We start from the raw sequence: 26,146 nt of genomic DNA on the forward strand, positions 1-26,146 counted from the left end.
ATAGATGCCATTCCTCTGGGGCTGACTTCATGCATCTCATATGGGGTTGTCCCTGTGTTAGCATATTCTGGGATGGGATATTGGAGGTATTAAATAGCATTGTTCTGGTGCCCATACCCAAAACTCCGGAAGTATGTTTGTTGGGTTTGCTGCAGGAGGAAAGATGGACATTTCATATACAGGTGTTTCTCAGGGAAACTCTATTTCTGGCTCGGAAGGCTATAGCCCTGAGATGGATGGCGGATAAATCCCCCACGGTCGAGCAATGGAAATCACTAGTTAATACTGTCATACCGTTTGAGAAAGTTGTATACAGAAATAGGAAATGTGAACAGAAGTTTGGGAAGATTTGGGATGGCTGGCTCACAACATCAGAAACCTTGGGAACGAGAGGGAGAATGGACTCTTTAATGCAGTAGAATTCAGGGAGTGGAAGGGAGAGAGTAAGAAATGAAGGATGTACTGTTATATTGGGTAAATATGTTTAGACCGATCTTTACTAAATATAGGTATAACGGAATAAACTATGATTAAACTTGGATATTTTCTGAACATGTAAGGCTAGGATGTACTGTATGATCTGTACTATGTACTGTATGAAAATGTATGGAATGATATGTGTTAAATTTCCACGTACTATTGTTTGATTTGCTGTAACATCGTATATTGTTTATTGCAAGTTTGGAGTTCAATAAAACGAGTTTAAAAAAAAAAAAGAAAGTCTGCGGCCCAGTTTTCTTCTGGTATGTGGACTGCTGGCCGCACTGGTACATGACAGTGCGCCCATTAAAGGATTCGAGAGTACTCAAACAAAGCTGCCCTACTTTTGGTGGCACTTGGTGGTTCAGGTGAGCAACGACCGTTGAGTTGTCATTCTGGATTCTGACTAGGCAACCCTGGAGTAGGAGGCTCCAATGGGAGAGAACCAGAAAGATTGTCCTCAATTCCAAAAGGTACTCTGCAAGGATCACTCCTCCTTCGATTAAGTGCCCTGGAACGCATGGAGGCGAAAATTTGCACTCACTCGTGGACAGACTGCCACCCATTGAGATGACATACAACTGAAGAGTAAGAAAGGACCATCCCAGCACTTGGCCGGCGAGGTCTACCACCAGCACAACTCTTACGAATTCGAGAGGGCAGGAGAATCAGTTTGTCCAGAGAGTTCTGAGACTTGTCCCATAGCGAGAGGATTATCCCCTTGAGGAGCCTGGAGAGGAATTGCTCATATGAAACTCCCTCGAAGGTCGACTTTATCCTGCCCATCAGGCGATTGCAAAAGTGAATGGAAGACGTTGTGTTTCGGCAAAGAAGGGCCACCTCAGCCTGTAGGGTCTTGATCTTGTCCTCCGTGAGATGGACCCTTGCAGACTTGGTGTCAAAGATCATTTCAAGAAACGCCATGCTCTGTGTTGGGACCCAGGAGGATTTCTCCTTGTTGATGATGCAGGTAAACCTATCCAATGTGTTCAGAGTGATGTGAACATTGTCCTGTCTGGGGGGGTGGGCTTTTAACAGCAGGTCATACAGGTAAGGGATAACAGCAACTCCCCTTGAGCTCAGAAGCTCAATGAGAAACACCAGGAAGTTTTCGTATACCCATGGAGCCGTGGCAAGTCCGAAGGGGATTGTGACAAATTGGAAATATTCAGAACCCAGCGCAAAACAAAGACCTTACGATAGGGATGTGGAGGTATGGTGAACAAAGTGGCTTAACTTCTTCAAATCCAGGATTGGACAGGCTGATCTGTCCTTTTTGAGTTCTGTAAAGAGATTCAAGTAGTATCGCTGATAAACTTCAGACTGAGGAACTGGAATTAAAAACTTCTGTAGGAAAACGGAACAGTCAAGGTAGGAGACGCGCTATCAGGTTTGCGAGGCAGAGTTAACAGAAAAAAAAAAAACTTTAGTGGGGGAAGGATCGAGAACTCAATCTTGTACGCTCTCGACACCACCTCCTGAAACAAGGCGTCGTCCACATGAGCGAGCCAAGTCCCCTGAAAGGAAAGCAGTCACCCCACCCCCGCTAGGACAGCCAATACAATTGGGGAGACCCCTTCAGGCCGAAGTGGTCTTGGCAGAGGAAGACTTCTGGGCCTATGGCGCTGTTGTCAAACAGGTCTGGGCTTGAAAGATGGGTATCTGGTGTTACCAGTCGTCTCATCTGGTCTCGGTCAAGAGAACAACCTCCGGGAAGAGGAGTTAGGTGAGGACAGAAATCTCTGAGAACAGAGAAATGGCTGTAGATGGGCAAGCGGTTCAGAGACAAAAGAGAACTCTTACCACCAGTAACGTTTGCTAAAAAGTGGCCCAAAAAGGGAAGGCCAACCAGGGTTTTCTTGGAAGTCTGGTGAGCGGTCAACGATTTTAGCCAAATGGAACATCAAATGGCAATTAAATTAGCCGATGCATGGGAAGTGGGCTGATTCAAGGGAAGCCTTCCAATAAGAACCTCAAAGCGAGGATCACCTGAAGATCAGTCATATCCAGCTGCGGCGCTCCTGCCCAGATACCGCTGTGCAGCTACCTGTATTTACCTTAAACCAAGCAAGCCTGACTCACCCAGGTGAATGCAAAGGCTCGGAGCAGAGGAGAACCTGCATCCACGAATGCATCATTGATTTAGGAATCAAACTTCTTGTCAAGAGGACCACTGAGTGATGCCGCCCCTGACAGTGCGACGGTGGTGCGCGATCTAATCCTCCTGGAAAGGACACAGTATTTTTGCATTTTAAAATAGTCAACACCTGTCAGGATGCTTACATTCCTTGCCTAATATTTCCTCAAACTCGCTATGGTTTGGAAAGCATCATGGGCGCTGTAAGGGTGCCTCTTCCTGGGAAGGGGTAATGGGGTCATCCTTTACATGAAAGGTATTCCTCACAGCACATATCAAAGCCTGCATGGCAGCTGTCAGTTGCGAGTCCTGCTCTATTCTGAATCCAGGAGGATACACTGGTAGAAAGCAAATGATTCTGGTTGGAAGCAGCTATTCCACTGATAACCCTAACAGGAAGGACTCTGGTACTTCTGCGCCTCTTATGTGACCTACCACAAGAGGTAGACTATGTATTATCCAAGGGTGAGGAATGAGGGGCATCGAGTTTGTCTGCTATCTGGGAAAGTAAGCGCTCCAAAGACTCAACCTCGGTTTGGAGAGTCTGGAAAAGTTACCTAAAGCCTGAGTGAAGGACCTGGCCCATTCAGTGGGTGTCACATTCTGGGGAGCTATGGGTTGCAAACACTGTAGGCAGAAGAGGTTTGGTTGGCCGCATATAAACTTTTTATTACAACCGCCACAATTATAGTAAGTACCCATCCCCGTCCGTGTCAGCTGCCTGGTGGAATCCTCCCGAGATGAAGACATGTCACAAGGGAGGAGAGGAAAACCACAGGTGACAAAAGGACAACCAACAGACTTCTAACAGACCCCTAGTGCTTTGTATCAATTGGTAGAAGACTGGAGAGTCTGAATAAAACTATGAAAACTGCAGCTTCTGGATCATCAGCTAAGGAGAGGACCGATTTCTTGCAGCAGCGCTGGAAAACGGTGCCAACACACAGAGTTTGGCTGAGGAAACAATGAAGGAAGCAAAAGGACTGCCTCTTGAGGAACCCACACTGAGGAAAGGCACTGAAATGCCCCAGGTCAGGTCACTGGTGCAGCATATTCCCTCAGGTATGTCCCCAGATAGGTTCCACTTCCCAATAAAAGATGCCTCAGTTTGAAAGGGATCACTCCCTATCTGAGTCCCACTAAGAAATAGATAGGGGGATTTTCACACTCACTCTCCCTAGTCTACGGGTGTGCCTCTGTGGTCTTTAGGGTCACCTCTTCAGTAACATCGCACATATAGTGGGGTCAATGGCATTCTACCTGAGGATGCAGATAACAAGATAGGTGACCGAAGTGGAGGGAAAGTCAGTGCACAAAACTACCTGGTTGCCCAGCACCCGCAGTGGGTTTACTAGGCTGGAGAACAAGCAGACAACCCATCTGCAGCTAAAGAGAGAAGAAATACAAAAAACTAAAGAAAATAGCAACCGACCTGAGAATCAGGTCTTGTTTGCCTCCCACGAACACTAGGCTAAAACGGATTAGCCACGGTCTGTGGGAAAGGTAGAGCCTGCCTGGGCGGAGCGAAGACTTTCCAACCTAGTGTCAGCCTCTTAGTGACAAGGGCCTATACCCATGGTGCTGTATCACCCAATAATATAAATGAAAAAATTAAAAAAAATATAATGTGTGGCTGGACCTTTTAGCTACTAAAATGTTGTTCAACATACAAAAATAGAGAACTGGACCAACCTTTGCGTCAAGAAACTTCTGCAGCTTTGGTATTATGTTATTTGTCACAGACCCTTGAATGTGACTAATGAGTGATGCCAGATCTTCTTTGTTTCTTGGAAGAGAGTTGAAGACTTGCTTGCTTTTGGGATTGTTGCCTTGCTTTTTAAAAGGGGTCTCATTCACAGGTATATCTTTATCAGTGGGGGACACACCCTGAGTTTCCATCTGTTCCTCCTCCTCATGCTCTAACTCCATTAACTCATCTTCTACATTGTTCTCTGAATCTTGTATGCCTATTCGAAAAAAATAAAAACCAAAAGGAAAAAACAGGAGCGCAGCACCATTAAATATCAAGTACCAGTAGACAAAATGATCTCTAGTTCTAGTGCGCATACTTCTAAGACAAACAGCCGCAATTTCGGCGAGATTGGCCAAAGAGCTAAAGTGTATGTGTCCTACCACCTATCCCCCGATGAGGGGAAAAAGGATCAAGCATCCTTTGTACCACGGGAGCTAAGCCGATGCTAGAAATGTCAGGCAGCGGCTTATTCCTCTCTCCCCATCGGAAAAAAATAGCCAAGCGTGCACTTTTATAGGGGAGCCGGGAGAAGTAACTCCGTTCATCCGACAGTTATTTAATGTATGGCCAACTTTAAGAGTTTAATTTAAAGAGGCTCTGTCACCGCATTATAAGTGGCCTATCTTGTACATAATGTGATCGGCGCTGTAATGTAGATTACAGCAGTGTTTTTTATTTAGAAAAACTATCATTTTTGATGGAGCTATTTTAGCTTTATGAGTTTCCTAATGGACAACTGAGTGTGTTTTACTTTTTGACCAAGTGGGCGTTACAATGCCGATCACATTATGTAGAAGATAGGCCACTTATAATGTGGCTCCATTCAGTGTCTTTTTTGGGTGTAAATTGTTATACACTTATGCATCAATACATATGCTTACCAGTTGTACTGTCTTTTGTTTCGGCTATATGAAGTTGCTTCTCCATAGTTATGTAATCAAAGTGAAAAGCATCGAGCACAGTCACCAGTAAGCTGCACAGAGGACACAATTGATACAATCAAACATTTTTCTAAACATTTCACATTCTTGATCGAACTTACAAGAAAGTGCTTTTATTTTCTTTATACGGCCCCCCGCTGATAGGACAGCGCCAGAGGCTGTGCGGTAGCTCCACCTCAGGAGAATCGCTGCTGTTGACGCCCTTTCCAATCTCATACAAGCAGTTTAAAGAGAACCTGACACCTGCTCAAAAAACTGGAGCTGACATCTCAGATTGCAGACGCCTCGCATATTCTGCCGCTTTCTATTTTGTTCTTCTAGCCCTCAACATTGCGGCGATATCAGTGCCATTAGTTTTGGTGCCCGATATGCAAATAAGGCCTTTGACTTTCAAGTGGGCGGGTAACACAGGTCGCTTGATAAGGGGTAACCACCCACTTGACAGTCAAAAGGCCTCATATACATATTGAAAGCAGAAAATTACCACAGCACTGGACCACAAGTGGGTGCACGCCTCAATAGGACCGGATCCGCGTTCCCCAATATCAGATAGACAGAATAGACGAGGAGACAGCGCTTACAACATATGTCAGCTTTTTAATCACCCGTGCAACGTTTCAGTCCAGCAGGACATTTCTCAAGCATTGCACGGGTGATTAAAAAGCTGACATATGTTGGAAGTGCTGTCTCCTCGTCTATTCTGTCTATCTCATATACATATTGGACACCAGAACTTATGTTCCCGATATCTGAGGAACAGTGGGGGCTAGAAAAAAATAAATAAAAAAGCATCAGAATCTGTGAGGCGCCTGCAATCTTACGGAGAGATCAACTGCCGTTTCTTGGGCAGGAGACAGGTTCTCTTTAACCCCTTCAGGACACAGCCTGTTTTGGCCTTCAGGACGCAGCCAATTTTTTCAAATCTGACATGTTTCACTTTATGTGGTAATAACTTCGGAATGCTTTTACCTATCCAAGCGATTCTGAGATTGTTTTCTCGTGAGACATTGGACTTTATGTTACTGGCAAAATTTGCTCGATACATTAAGTATTTAATTGTGAAAAACACCAAAATTTAGCGAAAAATTGCAAAAATTAGCATTTTTCTAAATTTATATGTATCTGCTTGTAAGACAGATGGTAATACCACACAAAATTGTTGCTAATTAACATTCCCCACATGTCTACTTTAGATTGGCATTGTTTTTTGAACATCCTTTTATTTTTCTAAGACATCACAAGGCATAGAACTTTAGCAGCAATTTTTCACATTTTCAAGAAAATTTCAAAAGGCTATTTTTACAGGGGCCAGTTCAGTTGTGAAGTGGATTTTAGGGCCTTATATATTAGAAACCCTCGATAAGTCACCCCATTTTAAAAACTTCACCCCTCAAAGTATTCAAAACAGCATTTATAACGTTTCTTAACCCTTTAGATGTTTCACAGGAATTAAGGCAAAGTAGATGTGAAATTTTCAAATTTCTTTTTTTTTTTTGCAGAAATTAATTTTTCATCTATTTTTTTTGTGACACAGAAAGTTTTACCAGAGAAATGCAACTCAATATCTATTGCCCAGATTCTGCAGTTTTTAGAAATACCCCACATGTGGCCCTAGTGCACTTATTGACTGCAGCACCAGCCTCAGAAGCAAAGGAACACCTAGAGAATTTTGGGGCCTCCTTTTTTATTAGAAAATATTTTAGGCACCATGTCGGGTCTGAAAGGCTCTTGCGGCGCCAAAACTGTGGAAATCCCCCAAGTTACCCCATTTCGGAAACTATACCCCTTGAGGAAATTATCTAGGGGTATAGTGAGCATTTTGACCCCGCAGGTTTTTTGGAGAAATTATTGGAAGTAGGCCGTGAAAATGAAAATCTACATTCTTTCAAAGAAAATGTAGGTTTAGCTAATTTTTTTCTAATTTCCACAAGGGCTAAAAGGAGAAAATGCACCACTACATTTGTAAAGCAATTTCTCCCGATTAAAACAGTACCCCACATGTGGTAATAAACGGTTGTTTGGACACACGGCAGGGCTTAGAAGGGAAAGAGCGACATTTGGTTTTTGCAGCTCAAATTTAGCAGGAATGGTTTGCGGAGACCACGTCGCATTTGCAAAGCCCCTAAGGGACCAAAACAGTGAAAACACCAAAAAAGTGACTCCATTTAGGAAACTACACCCCTTGAAGAATCCATCTAGGGGTGTAGTGAGCATTTTGAACCCACAGGGGTTTCATAGATTTTGTTAGAATTGGGCAGTGAAGATAAACAAAATACTTTTTTTCCAATAAGACGTAGCTTTAGCTCAAAATTTTTCATTTTCTCAACAAATAAAGGAATAAAAAAAAAAAACAACATTTGTAAAGCAACTTCTCTGGAGTACGGCAATACCCCATTTGTGGTCATAAACTGCTGTTTGGGCACACGGCAAGGATCTGAAGAGAAGGAGCGCCATTTGGCTTTTGGAGAACAGATTTTGCTGGATTGGTTTCTTGACACCATGTCACTATTGCAAAGCTCCTAAGGTGTCAGTACAGTGGAAACTCCCCAAAAGTGATTTCATTCACAAAACTACACCCCTTGAGGAATTCATCTAGGGGTGTAGTGAGCATTTTGACCCCACAGGTGTTTCATAGATTTTATTAGAATTGGGCAGTGAAAATTAAAAAAAAATCCTTTTTCTTCAATAAGACGTAGCTTTAGCTGAAAATGTTTCATTTTCTCAACAAATAAATGAAAAAAAGCACCACGACACTTGTAAAGCAACTTCTCCTGTGTACGGCAATACCACATATGTGGTCATAAACTGCTGTTTGGGCACACAGTAGGGCTCAGAAGGGAAGGAGCGCCATTTGGCTTTTGGAGTACAGATTTTGCTGGATTGGTTTCTGGGCGCTATGTCGCATTTGCAAAGTCCCTGTGGGACCAAAACAGTGGATCCCCCCCAGAAGTGACCCCATTTTTGAAACTACACCCCTCAAGGTATTCACTTAGGGGTGTAGTGAGCATATTAACACCACAGGTGATTGGCAGAAATTGGTGTGCACTCGATGTTGCAGAGTGAAAATGGGATTTTTTTCTATAGATATGCCAATATGTGGCGCCCAGCTTGTGCCACTGGAGACACACACCCCAAAAATTGTTAAAAGGGTTCTCCCGGGTATGGCGATGCCATATATTAGGAAGTAAACTGCTGTTTGGGCACACTGTAGGGTTCAGAATGGAGGTAGCGCCATTTGGCTTTTGGAGTGTGGATTTTGCTTGTAGTAGTCTTGTATTGAGTCTTACTGGTGTTTCCGTTTATAATGTGGGGGTACATGTAAGCCGGGCGTAGTATATAAGGGGCATAGTCAGGTGGTATAATAATGGGGTAAACAAAAACAATAAAATAATCCATAGATTTGTGTTACGCTGTGACACAATCCTTTCTGCACAGGCCGGTGTCGCACTGATAAACTGTGTCCTTTCTTATCCCCCTTTTGGTCCACACTCCGCACCTTTGGAGTTTGAGGAATTTTGCTGAGAAGTGTTGTCCTGGTATAATATAGGCACCGTCGCTTCCAGCGGATATGTTTGGGCCCTCCCCTTCCTGGATCCCTAATTTTAGGGCCTTGATAAATCGCCTCTTGAAACAGAAGAAATGTTTCCCTCGGGCCGGCACAACTGCATATTTTTATTCTCTGGCTTATTGGAGCCTTAACTAATTTTATTTTTTCATAGACGTAGTGGTATGAGGGATGTTTTTTTTTGCGGGACGAGCTGTAGCTTTTATTGGTACCATTTTGGGGTACATGCAACTTTTTGATCACATGTTATCCTTTTTTTTTTGGGAGGCAAGGTGACCAAAAAACTGCAATTCTGACATTATTTTTTAAATTCTTTTTATACAGCGTTCATCACGCGTTATAAATTACATGTTACCTTTATTCTGCGGGTCAGTCCGATTCCGGTGAAAGCTAATTTATAGAACTTTTTTATGTTTTACAACTTTTTGCACAATAAAATAACCTTTGTAAAGAGAATGGATTTTTTCTGTCGCCATGTTGTGAGAGCCATAACGGTTTTAATTTTTTCGTTGACTGAGCTGTATGAGGGCTTATTTTTAGCGAGACGAGTTATAGTTTTTATAGGTACCATTTTTGGGTACATGCGACTTTTTGATCACTTTTTATTTCAATTTTTGGAAGACAAAGTGACCAAAAAATAGCAATTATGTCAGTATTTTTTTGTTTTTTTTTTACGGCGTTGACTGTGCGGAATAAATAACATAATATTTTTATAGTTACGGTCGTTACGGTCGCAGCAATACCAAATATGTATGGCTTTATTATTTTTTTTCAATAATAAATGACTTGATAAAGGAAAAAGGGCGATTGTGTTTTGTGTTATTATTTGAAACTTTTATTGTATTTTTACAACTTTTATTTTTACTTTTTTTACACTTTTCTTTAGTCCCACTAGGGGACTTAAAGGTCCAACTGTTTGTTTGATGTTCTAATACATTGCACTACCCATGTAGTAGTGCAATGTATTAGAACTGTCAGTTGTTCACTGACAGCAAGCCGATCAGGCTCCGCCTCCGGGCGGGGCCTAATCGGCTAACGTAATGGCAGATAGGAAGCCTTTGTTAGGCTTCCATTTGCCATAGCAATCGCCCCCCCGCAACAATCGGCCCCCGCAATCGCGTAGCGGGGTGCCGATTTTGCTATAAGAACTTAAATGCGGCGGTCACTATTGACTGCCGCAATTAAGGGGTTAATCGGTTCGGATCACCGCTGTGATCCGACCCGATGTTTTCCCCCAGTACTAAGGCTGCTAGTAGCAGCCTGTACTGGGAGATTCCGGGCTGCGGGGAGCGTCTGTGTGCTCTGTTAGGAACACACGTGGATTAACGGGCTGCAGGCACAACGACCAGCTTTGCAACCCGTTAATCTACGTGGGGTGGTCGTGAAGGGGTTAAAGCACGGATGTCATAAAAGGTTAAAACAGCAGGCCACAAAGTACTAGCTGTAAAGCCCATGAACTGAAGCTGGGGGGGGGGGGGGGGGGGGGTGCTGAATGGCGCTTTCACAGACCTCCCAAAAATAACATTTGGTAGGTATTTTGAAGCGCTCCAATGCCTTTATGAGCATCTTATAGATGCCCTTATTTAAAGCATTACTATGTCAAGACCCTTTATCTTTTCAGGACAGTAAATCAGTATAAATGCACTGCTGAATGCAGAAAATTTATTCAGTGAGCTTTTCTAACAAACGTATATATTAAATTGCCATAAACTTTTAAACATTCATCATTTCTGCATCACCAGCTCAATTTAAGGGAAACTGCAAAAAAAAAAAAAAAAAAACTTTAAGAAAACGAAATGCCATACCTGACTCCAAGTTTTTGATTGATTTGTCCCATGTGAAGCACATGAATAAAATGTTTTAAATAATACATGTATGCAGACCAGGATAAGTTCTTACACACAGAGCCTATCATTTCCACAGAGGCATTGACCATATTTTCATGCTGAAAAACAACAAGAGTTACTACATAGCAAGTATACATGAAATGTAAATGATGCACAGCAATACCAGTATAGCCAAAACGTTATACATTATACAAAAGCATTGCCAACTAAAATCCCCCCCAAAAAAACCTCAAATGGAAGCCAGGGCTGTTCTCATCCCTATAAAAATACTAATACTCTAGTAGGGTTATCACGATACCAGAATTTGGACTTTGATACTGATACTTGCGTAACTTGGGTAATATTGCGATACCAAAACGATACTTTGCCAACAGTAAAAGATAAAATAAAAAGTTCTTCCATTTTCTGATGTGAGGTGCGAGGTGTGGTGAATTTTGAACCTCCATGTGCCTCACATTAACAGTAATTAACCCCATCATGTTCCTCAGTGTCATAATGGACAACATTGGGTTAATGTGTCAGGTACATGATAGGGTTAATTACGATTAATGTGAAGCACATGGAGGTTCAAAATTCATAATAACTCGTGCCTTACATTAATAAGTGAAAGAAAGCAGTTTTATTTTCTAACAGCGTAAACATCATAAATGACGCTATAATTTTTTTAAATTTAACATTACTTCATTTATTTTTAAACTTGAATGTACTGGCATATATCTAAATACAGATAGTACATGGTCTTCAGTGCCAGCAATCATTAGTGCGGCGCTGGTCGCATTACATCATGCTGACCGCGCGCACTTGTCAGGACTTAGGAGCGGGGCAATGACTGTATTACATAGCCGCAGTCCCGCTGTAACTATATTATGTGTTATTATACTAAGCTGAGCGTCCGCACAGCTTAGTATCGCAATACATGAATTAACGGTATTGAAACGTTTGAGGGTGCACGGCATCTAAATAGTATCGAAATTTCGATGCATCGTGCAACCCTATACTCTACTCAGCAAAATCTAAATTATGGAAGTCTCCTCCATAGGTAGTAGAGTAATAGGATGAACTCCTGTTTAGGAATTTGTGCTAACAGTGCTGGGATGGAGTCTATGTACAGATTTAAAATACCCCAGCACACACTAAAAAAAGCTAAATTTCTTTAGTTGATCAAGTTTGTATATTTAATAAAATATATGTTGTTCTAATATATAAGGAAAGGAGATTACAACATGTGAATAAGCGACTAATCATAGTTGGACGTTTCGGCCTGTCCCAGTCCTTTGTCACCGTCGTCGCTGTAGGTAATGAGTAGTGGAAAGTGTGTTTGTATAGGAGCTCATAGAAAACTCGCACAGAAAAGTTAACAAATTCCCCCATTGAACAAGCCCCAGGAAGCTGATTCTGAGATCCACTTTAAAGAGCAATTCACTAAAAGTAATACTACAGAAGGGTAATAAGCCTCAGCAGTCAATATCATAGCAATGAGTATTATATCAGAGGATAGTAAAGAAAGCTATAACTAAGGAGGAGTTTAAGATAAACTTTTTCATATGACAACATACCTTATGCATTTTCTCATCAAATATAGTGCTGGTTGCATATGGCATTATGTAGTTTTGGAGAGATTTGGTGGACAGCACTACATTTCCTTCAACTAAGTTCTTTGCTAGTTTTCTCAATGATCGCGCTCTCCTGTGGATCTATATTTAAAAAAAAACACAATAGCAATAAGTTACAAGGAAATTCTGCCAGTTTTCTAAAACAGCTGCGAGAAATTACAACTGCAGAAAAAATTGAATATAAACACTACAGATACCTGGATATGCTTCATATTCTCAAAGAAGTCCATTTCAGGATCATTATAATCTGTAAGCTGAACCAAATCGGAGAACTCTGGATGCTTCGGAAAAGTGCGGATCAAATTAGATAGCAAAGTAGTATAATCTTGCTGAACAGTCTGTTAAAAGAAAAGGGTTAGCTAGACTGTGTACACAACACCCAAAAGTCATTTGTTTTTAAATCTCGAAGGCTGGATTCACACCTCATATATGTTGCAGATTTTTGAGCCAACGTCCGAAGTGGTTTCAAAAGGAATGGGAAATCTAAAGAATTTCTCCCTCCTAGATCCACCTCTGGCTTTGGCACAAAAATCTGAAATACATACGCAATGTGTGAATACAGCCTAAGGAGCATCACACACGAGTGTGTCCGGTCCGTGATATTCGGTCCGTGATATAGTGTCCGTACGTCGGCCGCATTTCCCGGACCGAACACACTACAGACAGCCGGGCTCATAGCATCATAGTTATGTACGATGCTAGGAGTCCCTGCCTCTCTGCAGGACAACTGTCCCGTACTGTTATGTTTTCAGTACAGGACAGTTTTCCGCAGTGAGGCAGGGACACCTAGCGTCATAAATAACTATGATGCTAGGAGCCCGGCTCCCTGCACTGTGTTCGGTCCGGGAAATGTGGGCGACTTACAGACCGTATATCATGGACCAAACACGCTGGTGTGTGAGAGGCCTAAGAGGCAGCACATGCTAAAATCTGAGCCATTGTACCTAAAAATCCTATTTCAAGAATCCAAGCAGCAGTTTTGATAATAACTGAAGAGAAAAAGCCCTAATTCCACCACAGTAAGAGCGAATGGAATGAGTTTTTTTTTTTTTTTAAAAACACAAAAAAACCTTTGTTAACGGCACTGGCAGGAGTCCTCAAAGAGGGAAGTGACACCGATCCCGGCAGTTTCACCCCCTAGATGCCACAGTCAATAGCGACCGCAGCATCTAAGGTCACATTCACATCGCGTTTGTGCTATCTGCCGAGCGTATACGTTTTTTTAAAATAAAATGTGGACTATTGAAAACGTATACAATGTACACTTAGCATATACTCATACGTTTGTCCGTTTCTACCTAAAAAAAAGTATACTTTTTTTTTTTCTTTTTTAAAATGAACACGGACAGAAAACCCCTCCCCAAAAAATGGATAGATTTACGGTTTGTAAATGCATACAAACGTACAGCATTATGTTTGCATACGACGTTCATTGAGAACACTGCTAAAAAATAAATTTTACGCGGTGCATACCTTTTCTTGAAGTACAGAATAGCGTAGCAGACTTTTTTTTTTAAAGTACTAAAAAGCGTAAACATTATCCCAATGTAAACCATGACAAACACAGACCAAACGGATGCTATTTTGGTTTACGTTTTACCTGTTATAGTCTATGTATACGCCGAACTATAGGTTTCAATACTTTTTAGGGTTTAAAAACATTTACACTCGACGGATAGCACAAACGCGATGTGAATGGGTCCTAAGGTGTTTAACAGTTAGCCTCTGTTAGCCCATAGGCGCCCCGTGACGCCATCATGAGTTGCCGATTGGTTGCCAGGGTCAAACTTCTGCCATAAGTACCTATTAAACAGGTTGCCTGTCCGTGTAATACCGATAAGTCATAATGCTATGGAATACTATGTATTCCAAAGCGTTATACAAGCGATTAAAAGATCGCTGCTTCAAGTTCCCTAATGGGGCAAATAAAATGTAAAAAAATGTTACACAAAGTTTTAGAAAGATAAAAAAAAGTCTACTCAAAAAAAAAACGGAAAACATTTTTTTAATGAACTATTTTATCCTTTTCAAAAATAGTTTATTAGAAAAAATAATTAGTTGGTACTGTCGCAATCGTAACAACCTGTACAACAAAGATTATTGGCTCTACCAAACGACGCTGGCGTAAAAAAAAAATGTGGAAAAACAATGGCGAAATTGCATTTTTTTTTTTTTTTTTTGGCATTCCCTCCCTCAAAAGCATAACAAAAGCCAGCCAATAAAGTTATATGCACCCCAAAATTGTACCAATAAAAACTACAACTTATACTGCAAAAAGCCCTCATACTGCTACTTTGATAGAGAAATAAAAAAAAGTTCTAGAGATCAGAATCCTGCAACACAAAAATCTTTTTATTGTGCAAAGGTACTAAAACGGTAAATAAGCTAGGCTGGTATCGCCGCATTCATACCAACCACAGAATAAGCATAGCATGTTATTTTTACAGCATGGTAAATAGCAAAAAAAAATAGCAAAAAAACAATTTCGAAATTGCTGTTTTTGACATTCCCTCACAAAAACGTTTTATAAAAGCTATTCAATAAAATATTTGTACCCCAAAATAGTGCATTAAAAAAAAAAATAAGAGCTCACCCCGCATAAAAAAAATTCAATTTTACAGCTATAGCGACAAAATAATTATTTTTACACACTATAGCTCCTGGAATTAGACGACAGAAAAAAAAAAAAAAAAGCTAAAATAGGCCCGTGCTTAGAGGTAAACTGTAGTTGTCCCTTGCTTATTCCCATGTGCTAGTGTGGAGGACTGGCGTTCTTAAACATGGAGTGAAAGATTGTATTGAGTGATGGCTTTAGAAAGCACTGTAGTCTTAAATTGAGGGTCACAAGTGTCTAAAGAAATAGATTAACACATGTTTCTACATAGTAATAAGCATTATTATGTATAAACACGTATAGTTGATTTGCCAAAATGTTGAAAGCACATACCTCTACTTTACTTTTCAGGCCAGCCTTCAAGCTGTCGAGCAGAGTGCGCTGAATGATTTCCCGGTACACTTCCTCTGTGTGCTTTACTGCAGCCAGCTGCTTCATAATACTGGTAAGGAAAAGCCCTGCATTGTCACTCAAAGACATATCGCCTAGCTGAAACACAAAACATTTTAAAACATTATAATGATTGGAACCACCATATCAAAAAATATACATAATGCTTTGCTGAAGTATCAATCTATTACACTTCTACGCATTACAAAAAGTGAGGAACTCTTTTACTTCTAGTTCACCCACAGAAAAGGTAGATTCAGCAATGTGACATTATCATCCACATGGTTAATCAATATAACCTGAGGGGAGTAAAAATCCTTACCTGGATTGTGTAGAAACAGTTGTGCATAAGTGGGATAATATAGTTCACATCTATAGATTTCATCTCTTTGATGAAGGAAGTTGCTTTTTGGAAGGCTGTTAATCGAACGTCAAAGTGTATATCATCCAAATGTCTCTGATCAAAAGCATTCAACTGTGTAAAAAATAAATAAAAAATAAGGCATTCACATCAAGCATTACCAAAGGATAAAAAATAGATCATTCAAAAACAAAATGCTACAAACCTTGAGAGCAACATCAGTGACATACTCTAACTGAGGATCAAGTTCAGAGAGGACCTGAAATAAACATTCAGCGTATGAGCGACTATATACGTAGTGTAGAGGTTCAAGAGCAAAAACAATACTAAATGAGTACCGTACCTGAAACGTAGTACAAAGAGTCTGACGGGATAACTTATTCTGAATCACAGCAAATAGTTTGGATAGCGGCTTTAAGAAACTTGTGGGATTTAAACAGTGTTTTAGCAAGTTCTGCACCGTCTCTAGGATGTCCACTTCTGTGTCCTTAAAGAAAACAAGGCAGATTGGTTATGCGGACATTTTTCACCACGCGTACTGCACACGTTGTATGTACCGCTTCACCACATACAATTTTGTACTGAAGTTTTCTGGTTTGCCATAAACGCATATATCTGGTATTTATCTGGAATGACTGACTAGACTGCTAAACATTCAGGTCATGGAATATTAAATCGGTTGCAATGAACCACCCATTTCTCCCATGGGTAACAAGTTTACTGGCTTTCCATATTATTTTAATACGCCAACAAATTTACTTATGGTTTTAACTCATTTTGAAAGCCATCATAGTAAAAGTAAATCCAACATTCATGATTAGGGCTGAAGTCTCGTCGCTAACTCACTGCTTAACACAGGATTCCAATGACGGTATCATAGAACGTATCACTTACCTGGGCCAAGTTACTTTTATGCAAGTAGGAAATAAGGAGCCTAATAAGTACATTGCTCTGTTCTTTGTCTTGAATAAATTTGCTAATCCTGTGGGACGAAGACCAAAAATAAGAATTAGATAGAAATATTTCACGGATAACAATTAAAAAGGAAACATGAGGAGACATTATGGAATTGATAAAAGGCAAATGCAAGGTAAACCTAAAAGAAAAATTAGTTAGAAACAAGGAAAAGGAAAAACTCCAAGTGTAGGCGCCCCTGTGTCCGTTCTGTCAACGTGGAGGCTTCAAATGGTGAAGATAACTCGAGTTTCATGAAAATAAAACCTTTTATTAAAACCCTGTCACAGAGGGGGTTAAAAGTAATAGAAACTGTGACGCGTTTCAACCCTGTACTAGGGTCTTCATCAGCCTGATTGGCTGCAGCAGACACATGTGCATGTAAACAATCACCGGGAGTGCCACCAGAGCGTCAGCGCTGGATCGACCATGGGGAAAAAATAGCTAAGTACTGCTTCTATTGTTAATTTATCTCATTTGCAACCAATGGCAAAGCATTTTCAGAACCCAGTCAACCTCTTTAAAAATAAATTGTGAAATTAAAGCAACCCTGCCGTCAGAGGGCCACATTTTATAAAATGAAATTCTTTCTGTAAGAAATCACGGCAGCTGCAAAAAAACCCGATATTAATGACAGCTTTATTAATGACAATGTCACCATAAATTCAGGCTGGCATTTCCTGCGATGGGATACAGGGGGAAGCAGTAGTTTCAAAACCACCTCCAGACGCTGTGCTGGGACCTAATATTTGATATCAGCAGTGCCTCCACTATGGAGCAGATGGGCAGAGGCTGCTGACCTCATTTACCAGAGTCTGCCTGCCAACTCCAATATGTAGTGACGGGGAGAAGCGGAGTTAAAAGAGAATTGCCAGTTTTTAGGCAAGTACTGAATGTTTTACAACATAAAAATAAAACTGCAGCACAGAATTTTACCTTTTAAAATATTTCCTTCCTTAGCAAATCTACCAAGTTTACTATTAAGGTCTGGTGTTCCATTTACGTAATAAACCGCATATAAGAGGGAATACCTGCTACAGAGACTTGAGAGGTGCGGAAATACAGTTAAAATGCAGTCTGACAGTTGTCACAAAATATGCTGCTTTCCTTATGAATACAGACACTAGAGGGATACAGTGAGGAAAGCCCTAAATTGTAACTAAACGTTCAACAAACTTCTGACATGCCAGAAGTTTTGATTGGGTGGGTCTGAGACCCCCACCGATCGCTAAAATGAAGCAGCAGAAGCGGTCATGTGAGCGCTGAGCCACTTAGTTTCTGTTCGGCTTTTTCCGGAAAGACCAAGTATCGGAGTACGGGCTCATAGACTATCTATTGAGCCAGTACTCCGCTACATTGATTTCCGGGAAAAGTCGAACAGAAACGAAGCGGCTGAGCGCTCACACAAGCACTTCTGCCGCTTCTTTCTAGCGATTGGTGGGGTCCGAGCACTGAAACCCCCACCAATCAAAACTTCTTACATGTCACTATGACATGTCAGAAGTTTGTTGAACATTTAGTTACCCTTTTAAGGGTATGTTCACACAGAGTATTTTGCAGGCAGAAAATTCAGTTTGGAAATTTGAGGCAGATTTTGATCTATCTGCACGCCCGCGTTTTCAGCAGCGTTTTTCGCTCGCGCACATTGAGCACCATGGGCAAAAACGCCTCGAAATACGCTTTCTCTGCCTCCCATTGAGGTCATTGGGAGGTCAGAGACGTAAACGCCCGAAGATAGGGCATGTCGCTTCTTTCTCCCGCGAGACGTTTTTTTCCGCTCCCGGGAAAAAACCGCCTCCGATTGAAATCAATGGGAGGCATTTTCGGATGTTTTTTGGCACGTATACTGACGCAGTTTCCGCGTCAAAAAACTCAGTGTGAACAGACCCTTAGACTTCACAACTATTAAGTCAAGATCCATCTTCGCTGCAAGGTCTATTACAGCACAACAAACCTTATTGGAGAATACAGAACGCCAAAAAATCCAGTGATATCTGTAGTGTGTGTACTCAATATGTTACTAGTGGAACCCAATCCCACTTAGGCCCTAATTGTTTTGGGTACAATATGGGGTTATGCCATAATTGAATATGTGCAAAATGCAGGTTTTTACAAATTAGTAAAGACGTACGTACGTACGTACGTACGTACGTACGTACGTTATCAGGACACTACAGTAATGTTAGTGTTTGTGTGACTGCAGTAGCAATATAACTATATCGCTAGTGCAGTGTAAATGAATGGAGAGCAGTGCATGACGCTGATTTGTCACTGATTGGTCAGCGTCATACACTCCTGTACAACGCCCACTTGTTCTAACGTAAAACATGCCCACTTGGGCATTAAGAAACTCATTAGCATAAAGCTCAAAATCGCTCATAAAGTGGTTTAAAATAGATTGCTTTTCTAAATAAAAAGCATTACTGTCACCTACATTACAGCGCCGATCTCCTTATATAGGAGACAGGGCCCTTATAATGTGGTGACAGAGCCTCTTTAACCCCTTAATGACCGGGCCATTTTGCACGTTAATAACCAAGGATTATTTTTTGTTTTTTCACGGAGTCATAATTTTTTTTTATTCCATCGACATCGCCGTATAAGGGCTTGTTTTTTGCGGGACGAGTTGTATTTTGTAATTGCACCATTTTTAGATGCATATAATATATTGATTAACTTTTATTAACTTTATTTTAGGAGAGTATTGAAAATAAGCAGCTATTCCAGCATTGATTTTCACGTTATAAATTTACTCCGGTTACTATGCAGCGTAAATAACATGTTAACTTTATTCTATGGGTCGGCGCGATTACGGGGATACCAAATATGTAAAGGTTTTATATGTTTTCCTACGTTTGCACAATAAAAAGCCTTTTAGAAAAAAATTACTTGTTTTTGCATCGCCGCATTCCAAGAGCCGTATTTTTTTATTTTTCCTTCAATGTGGCCGTATGTGGGCTTGATTTTTGTGGGCCAATGTGTAGTTTTCATTAGTACTATTTTGGGGTACATAGGACTTATAGATTAATTTTTATTTAATTTTTTATGGGGGGAATGGGAGAAAAGAGAATTTTGCCGTTTTTTGCGTTTTTTTTGGACGCCGTTCATCCGGCGTTTTAATTAATGTGTTCATTTTATTGGTCAAGTTGTTACGATCGTGGGGATACCATATATGTGTATGTGTAATTTGTTTTGACACTTTTACTAAATAAAACCACTTTTTGGGCAAAAAAAGTAGTTTTATTTGATTTTCACTGTAATTTATTTTTATTTTTTTTCACAAACTTTATTTAACTGATTGCCATTTTTTTTAGTCCCACCAGGGGACTTCACTATGCGATGTGCCGATCGCATATATAATGCTTTGGTATACCAAAGCATTATTGCCTGTCAGTGTAAAACTGACAGGCAACCTGTTAGGTCATGCCTCCGACATCGCCTAACAGGCAGTTGCGGAAGACAGACCTGGGGGTCTTTGTTAGACCCCCGCTGCCATGGAAACCCGACGGCGACCCGCGATTTGTTTGCGGGGGCGCCGATGGGGTGACAAAGGGAGCTCCCTCCCTCTGTCAAACACATTAGATGCCGCTGTCACTATTGACAGCGGCATTTAATGGGTTAAACTGCCGGAATCGGAGCGCGCTTCGATTCCGGCAGTTGCAGCAGGAGCCAGGCTGTGTAGAACAGCCGTTCTCCTGCTGCTGATCGCGTGGGTACAGTGACAGTACCCGTGCCATCACAGGACGGATATATCAGTCCTCCTGCGCGGACTAGCAGCTGCTGAGGATGGATATATCCGTCCTTTGGCGTTAAGAGGTTAAGCTCTCCTCTTGTTGTCAGTGAATGGGAACTTTCTTGTTTACGTCTAGAGTCAGAGTCATCTCATTATTATTAGATGATGGGAGATGTCGTAGCAGATGGCATGGACTGCTGTAGTTGCCTGTGCTAGTTTGCTTATGCAAAATAACGTATGCAATAAGCAGTTAAGCTTAACTGGTGGCAGTTAATAATGTTTCTTGTAAATACAGAATAAGTCTCCATGCACACGACAGTACCCGTAATTACGGCCATTGCCGGCCATTTTTACAGGCCATGTTCCCATATAAAATATGGGAGCACTGTCCATAAAATAAAAAAAATAGGACATGTCCTATTTTTTTTTGGCAGGTTTGTACGGCATGGACACCCTCACGTAAATATACGGGAAGGTGTCAGTCGGCTATAGAAACGAATGGGCCCGTAATTACGGGCGATTTTACAGTCGTGTGCATGGGGCCTAATATGGTTTATAAGTTGATCTGGCAAGCGGCTCCTCTAAGTCAGCCATACACATAACGAATTAATGTAATCTAAAACTGGCGATTTCGGCGTGGTCATCTGCGCATCTAATGGGTAATGGGGGGGGGGGAGGCGGCTTCCGACTCTCCCACAGCAGATGTCAAGGTAGAAACGAATCGGGCAATAGGAATTCAACATGCCCGATCCTTTTGTTCTCAGGGAAGATAAGCCACCAAGAGAGGTGTCTGGCAGCAGCTAACTCCCGTCTCCGCATTCAGAATACATGCAAAATCAGCCGAGCGTGCATGTGTATGGAGGAATCAGGAGGAATAGCAGTTGCTCAAGAGCTTTCTAATGTGTATGGCCAACATTCGAGAGACATGCCAGCAAGTAGACAACTTGCCTCCTGTGTTTTCCAGAACAACCCCACAAGTGGTAATGGAAGTACTTGTGGTACGTATGAAAAAGTGTTACAAGCACTTGTCTTATAGGAATAGTGACAACACTGGCTCTCCAGCCTCATCAACCGTTAAGTAACAGCCAGAATATAGCCGGGCTGCTGCTTACCAAACAAAGCCAATGAAATTATTCATTATGGAATCTCTAATAAATAATTACAACGAAAAACTGTTTTTTAAAGGGATGCATTAAAGGTATTATGGTAAAAAAAATAAAAAAGTAATTGTTGCAAGGTATTTTCAAGAATGTCTTACTTTCCTATATAGACATAAAAAACAGAATTCCATATTTTACAGTCTTAAAATGTACTTACTTTGACAGGATGCTGAGCTCTTTGCTGACTTGTTGACTAAATTTTTCCTTTTTAATTTTTTCTACATTCAGCATGCTCTTACTGAGATATTGCAGGAGCACAGGCACATGGGGTAAAACCAGCTGCACACCAAAAGTTGGGCATTCTAAAATAAAAAAGCATCCATACATTATTATGAGGGAGGCTACCGCAGGGTGTGCATGGTCAATGGGAGGACTACATAAACGCACTTCTTGCTTACCATCATTGATGCTGGGGGCATCATGAACAACACAGTCATTAACAACCAGTGGAGGGACACTATCTGAATCTTCAAAGTCCGGGCTGTCCAGCAAATTACTAGTTATGTCTATGACTACACCTGCTGTTGTGACTGATAAATTCTTTTTAGATAGCAGAGCAAATGTATTCAGTAGTGTATCAAACTCAGGCTGTCCAGGCTTTTGTTTAGCAAGTAAAGGAAAATACCTACAGAAAAATATAGCCATATAATTCAATTAAAAATTCACATCAATACACATAAAAGCACAGCTCATGGAACTGAAACAATCCTAAAAATGTATAGCCATTGGAATGTAGTTTAGAATAACATCACAACATACTTAAAGGCTGTATTCACACATGGAGGTCATACTGCCTTTATGCTGTTGCAGTAAATTACCAAAGTTCCATTTACCACACAGACTTCAAATGGGGAAAATTTGCAACATTGAAAATCACATTAAAAAACAACAATCATGCTTCTTACATGAAGTACTAAGCAACAGTAATGAGAACATTTTCCTCAAACAAGTTTCCATTCTAATACTGCGACTACAATCAGTTCAAAACAAAGTAAAAAACCACGTGATAATATGCCCTTTTATCAAAGTTTTGTGGTACGGTGATTTGTTGGCTTTCTGCCGCACCACTGTGACCCTCTGTAAATGTATATAAGGGGTTAAATGTTTTTCTTTTACGTAAATATTAATACATATTGATAATCTAACATAGTGCTCCTAATATATAAACAGTTTTTTACAAAATATTGCACGCTTTAGTAGACCGCTAGATCAGTACAAGGGGGAATAAAAAGTACTTTTTAGTGCCCTGGCAAGAAGTACTTACATGGATATGAAAAAATAACACTGCAGTCAATTTTGAGGCACATTGTATTTCTGGCTCTTGGGATGTGTACTGCCCTAATTTAGATAAAAACGTCGGCAATAAATCGGTCATAAATAACGGATTTGATAAAAGTAGTCTCAGGACAGACATTGGTGGCATATCACTATGATACAACCACCACAGATCTATAGGAAAGCCCTGGGCCACTTGGTCTCCACACGGCTTTCTGTGGGTCCCAGCAATCAGAGCCCTGCCAATTAGGCATTGTTGGCATATACTATAGATATGCCAATGTCTATCCTGAGACAGCCCCTTTTAATACTATAACTTATGAACAAAGCAGACTCGAACAATGTTTTACATCCATTGTTGGTGCAACTGCATTACCTGGAAAACTGACTCCAAACATGAATCAGCTGTAGAACAAAAGAAGGCGCATGCTGACTTTCCAAAGGAAGTCGGCAGATCTGTAATACAGAATAATAGAATGTGTGATAAGTATTTAGATCAGAACTAAAGTGATAATGCCTGAAATCTAGAAATGCATTCTCAAACTAAAGAATTAAGTGATATTTACCTGAGGCCAAATCACAGCAAAAAACACAGCATCAATCTCCTCAGCAGAGTAGGGGTAGGTCTCAAAATCTGTGAAAAATTCTACTATGCGTTTCATTCCCAGACGCCTCAAATTTTTTAGAGGATTAATACACTTGAGTTGTATCTATAAAACACAAAAACTCTTAATTAGAAGACCGTTTCTTTTACTTTTTATTACCACATACATTTATACATATAGATTGTCAAATACAAATGTTATTGGAAAAATGTGTTATGTTTTGGCATTCACATAAATGGCAAACAATATTCAGATTTAACTACCACAATTCAAGGCACTTTATTTGTGAACCATTGATCGAAATAGGGTGTTTTGAATTCACACCATGTCCATGTCATAACCGTGAAAGAAAAACAAAACAAAACGGGGAGTGTCCTGTAACTAAAGAGCGCTCACACACGCACCCACCCGCACGCACACTACCGAAATGTGTACACATGAAATCCTCTTACAATCGTAGACAAGGTCCATTTTGTAACGCCGAGGCTGATTGTAATAATACGTAATTTAAAGTCACCTTGATGTGACATTCCCAAGCTCACACACACATTTATGATTTTACCCGCGCGGTACATTTTGGGTAATGCTAACACCGGCAATTAAGACGATAACTTTAAAGTTAAATATCTCAGGGAAAAAAAATCCTCTCTCAAAATCGTTTGCACCATCATTTTTGTATTGAAAAGAGCTTTCAAATGAGCCCCACTCAACCACCCCCGTGCCATTTAAGATTTTGCTGCTCCCGTATAGTATTGACTTGTAAGTGTAGTAGAAAATAAAACAGAGCCAGCAGGACACGCATGCGCCGCTCAATCTGGGGAATTTATTCATTAATTGTAAGGGGCTTGTTCAAAATAATAGCAGAGAGGGGTTAAATTGGTGAAGTCCTTCATTCTGTGGAACAGGTGTAAATTTTGGCCGTTATTTAAAGGGAACCGGTCACCAGCATTTCACCTATTGAGCTTTGCCGTTATCCCCTCTCCTAAACTCCTCCTCCAACTGTAAATAACGGTCTACAAACATTTCGAGCCTTTTATCGTAATAATCCGGTGTCCCTTTGTGCACACACCAGAGGAGGACATCAATACACAAGCGCAGGATTTTGTGTGTGCTGGGGGGAAGGCGAGGAGCTGTCAATCAAAAGTAAGGAGGCAGGGTAAACTCCGAAAGACATGAGGAATGAAGATATGACTCTTTTCAAACAAAGATTTGACTCTTTTCAAATGAAGATCTGACTCTTTTATGCTCATTAGCATACGGTGTGGGAACACTAAAAAACTGAATACTAAAGCTCAGGAGCCGACTAAGAAGACAATTATAGGTTATATAGAAATGATTTTTCACCCACTACCACCAGGTATTGCTGGTTTAATAGGTGAAATGCTGGTGACAGGTTCCCTTTAAGGCAGGAGGGTGGCAAATGCTGCACATGTTGGTTATAGAGCATTTCCTTCTGAAATACTGGGAAAATGGGTCGTTCCAGACATTGTTGAAAAAAGTTCTTTGATTAAAAAGTTGATCGGGGGGAAAAACAAATTGAGAAGTGCAGCAAATTATAGGCTGCTCAGCGAAAATGATCTCAAATGCCTTGAAGTGGTAACCAAAACCTGACAGACGCAGAAGGAAGCGGAGGACTACTGTTCTAATGGATCGAAGAATAGCCAAAATGGCAAAGGCTAAGGCCTTATTCACACGAACGTGTCAGTTGTGCGCGCTTAAAAAACACTGCATTTTACTTGCGTTGCAGTTCCGTGTGGCATCCGTGTACGGTGCCCGTCTGCGTTTTTTTACGCGCATATGTAATCCAAAGCAAAACCCAAGAATGCAGAAGAACTGTGGAATGTCGTCCAATCGTCCTGGAATAAATGTTCAGAGGTGGCAGAAGTTGGTCGACTCCATGCAACACAGATGTCAAGCAGTTCTCAGAAACAATGCTTATGCCACTAAAGTGATTTCAGTAAAGTGAAATCTGAAACATTTTTTCAGTTCATACATTACATTTCATTAGTCTTCAAAAAAAATAGTAGGGCCAGCCGTTTTCTTTAAAGAGCCTGATAATTCTTCTCCTTACATTTTGTAAATGATTAACACAAACTGGATAAATGTTGTTATTCCCTTCACACGATTGGTCGTGACTGACTTCCAGATTCAAAGTGATTGCCCGGTGACACGGTGGCAGCGTCCTGATCGCAATGGGCAGAGACAGTTGCTGTGAAGGACTCACAGCACAGGACCAATCAGAAAGGTCCCGTGCCGGCAAGCGCTGTGAATGGCCAGTCATTACTGACTGGCCAATCATAGCGCAGTAGGCATCTCCATCTCTGACAAGCTCATTTCTGTCAGAGAGCTTGTCAAAGTCAGATGCAAGTGAGAAGACCGTAAAAGTGTAAAAAAATATATAAAACAAAACAAAATAAAAATTATCCGCTGTAGGATTTTATCTTTGAAATCCACAAACTAGCGGCTGCGACGTATGCCCCTGTAAGCACACAGTGGCATACATTAGCCATAGGGCCGAATGTTAAAAGATAAAATAAAAAGTGCATACATTTAACTGTATTCCTCTGTATAGAATAGAGTAGTCTACTATGCCAACGCATAACGGCCCGACATACGACAAGAGGACACCTTTTTGGCACCCCCGGGTGAATTGTGCCCCATGGATATGCTCGGCTAACGTGCCAGGAGTTTTGATGTAAACAGAGCTTTACAGAACAT

At 40.9% G+C, this 26,146-nt stretch overlaps 1 protein-coding gene across 1 annotated transcript in view; it reads right to left on the reverse strand.

The window, feature by feature from the left end:
• UTP20 (UTP20 small subunit processome component) overlaps positions 1-26,146 on the reverse strand; it is a 129,843-nt gene that overhangs the window by 40,628 nt on the left and 63,069 nt on the right. Inside the window, exons 28-41 of the mRNA XM_075856698.1 lie at positions 23,390-23,533; positions 23,200-23,279; positions 21,947-22,173; positions 21,706-21,850; positions 16,596-16,683; positions 16,045-16,188; positions 15,907-15,960; positions 15,663-15,815; positions 15,284-15,439; positions 12,534-12,674; positions 12,280-12,417; positions 10,682-10,821; positions 5,252-5,343; positions 4,310-4,584 (exon numbers count right to left, since the gene is read on the reverse strand). Of these exons, the coding sequence (XP_075712813.1) occupies positions 4,310-4,584; positions 5,252-5,343; positions 10,682-10,821; positions 12,280-12,417; positions 12,534-12,674; positions 15,284-15,439; positions 15,663-15,815; positions 15,907-15,960; positions 16,045-16,188; positions 16,596-16,683; positions 21,706-21,850; positions 21,947-22,173; positions 23,200-23,279; positions 23,390-23,533 (1,977 nt within the window). The remainder of the gene's footprint in view (positions 1-4,309; positions 4,585-5,251; positions 5,344-10,681; positions 10,822-12,279; positions 12,418-12,533; positions 12,675-15,283; positions 15,440-15,662; positions 15,816-15,906; positions 15,961-16,044; positions 16,189-16,595; positions 16,684-21,705; positions 21,851-21,946; positions 22,174-23,199; positions 23,280-23,389; positions 23,534-26,146) is intronic.

This window comes from Rhinoderma darwinii, chromosome 3 (genome assembly GCF_050947455.1).
Source record: "Rhinoderma darwinii isolate aRhiDar2 chromosome 3, aRhiDar2.hap1, whole genome shotgun sequence".
In the NCBI taxonomy this organism is placed as follows: Eukaryota; Metazoa; Chordata; class Amphibia; order Anura; family Rhinodermatidae; genus Rhinoderma; species Rhinoderma darwinii.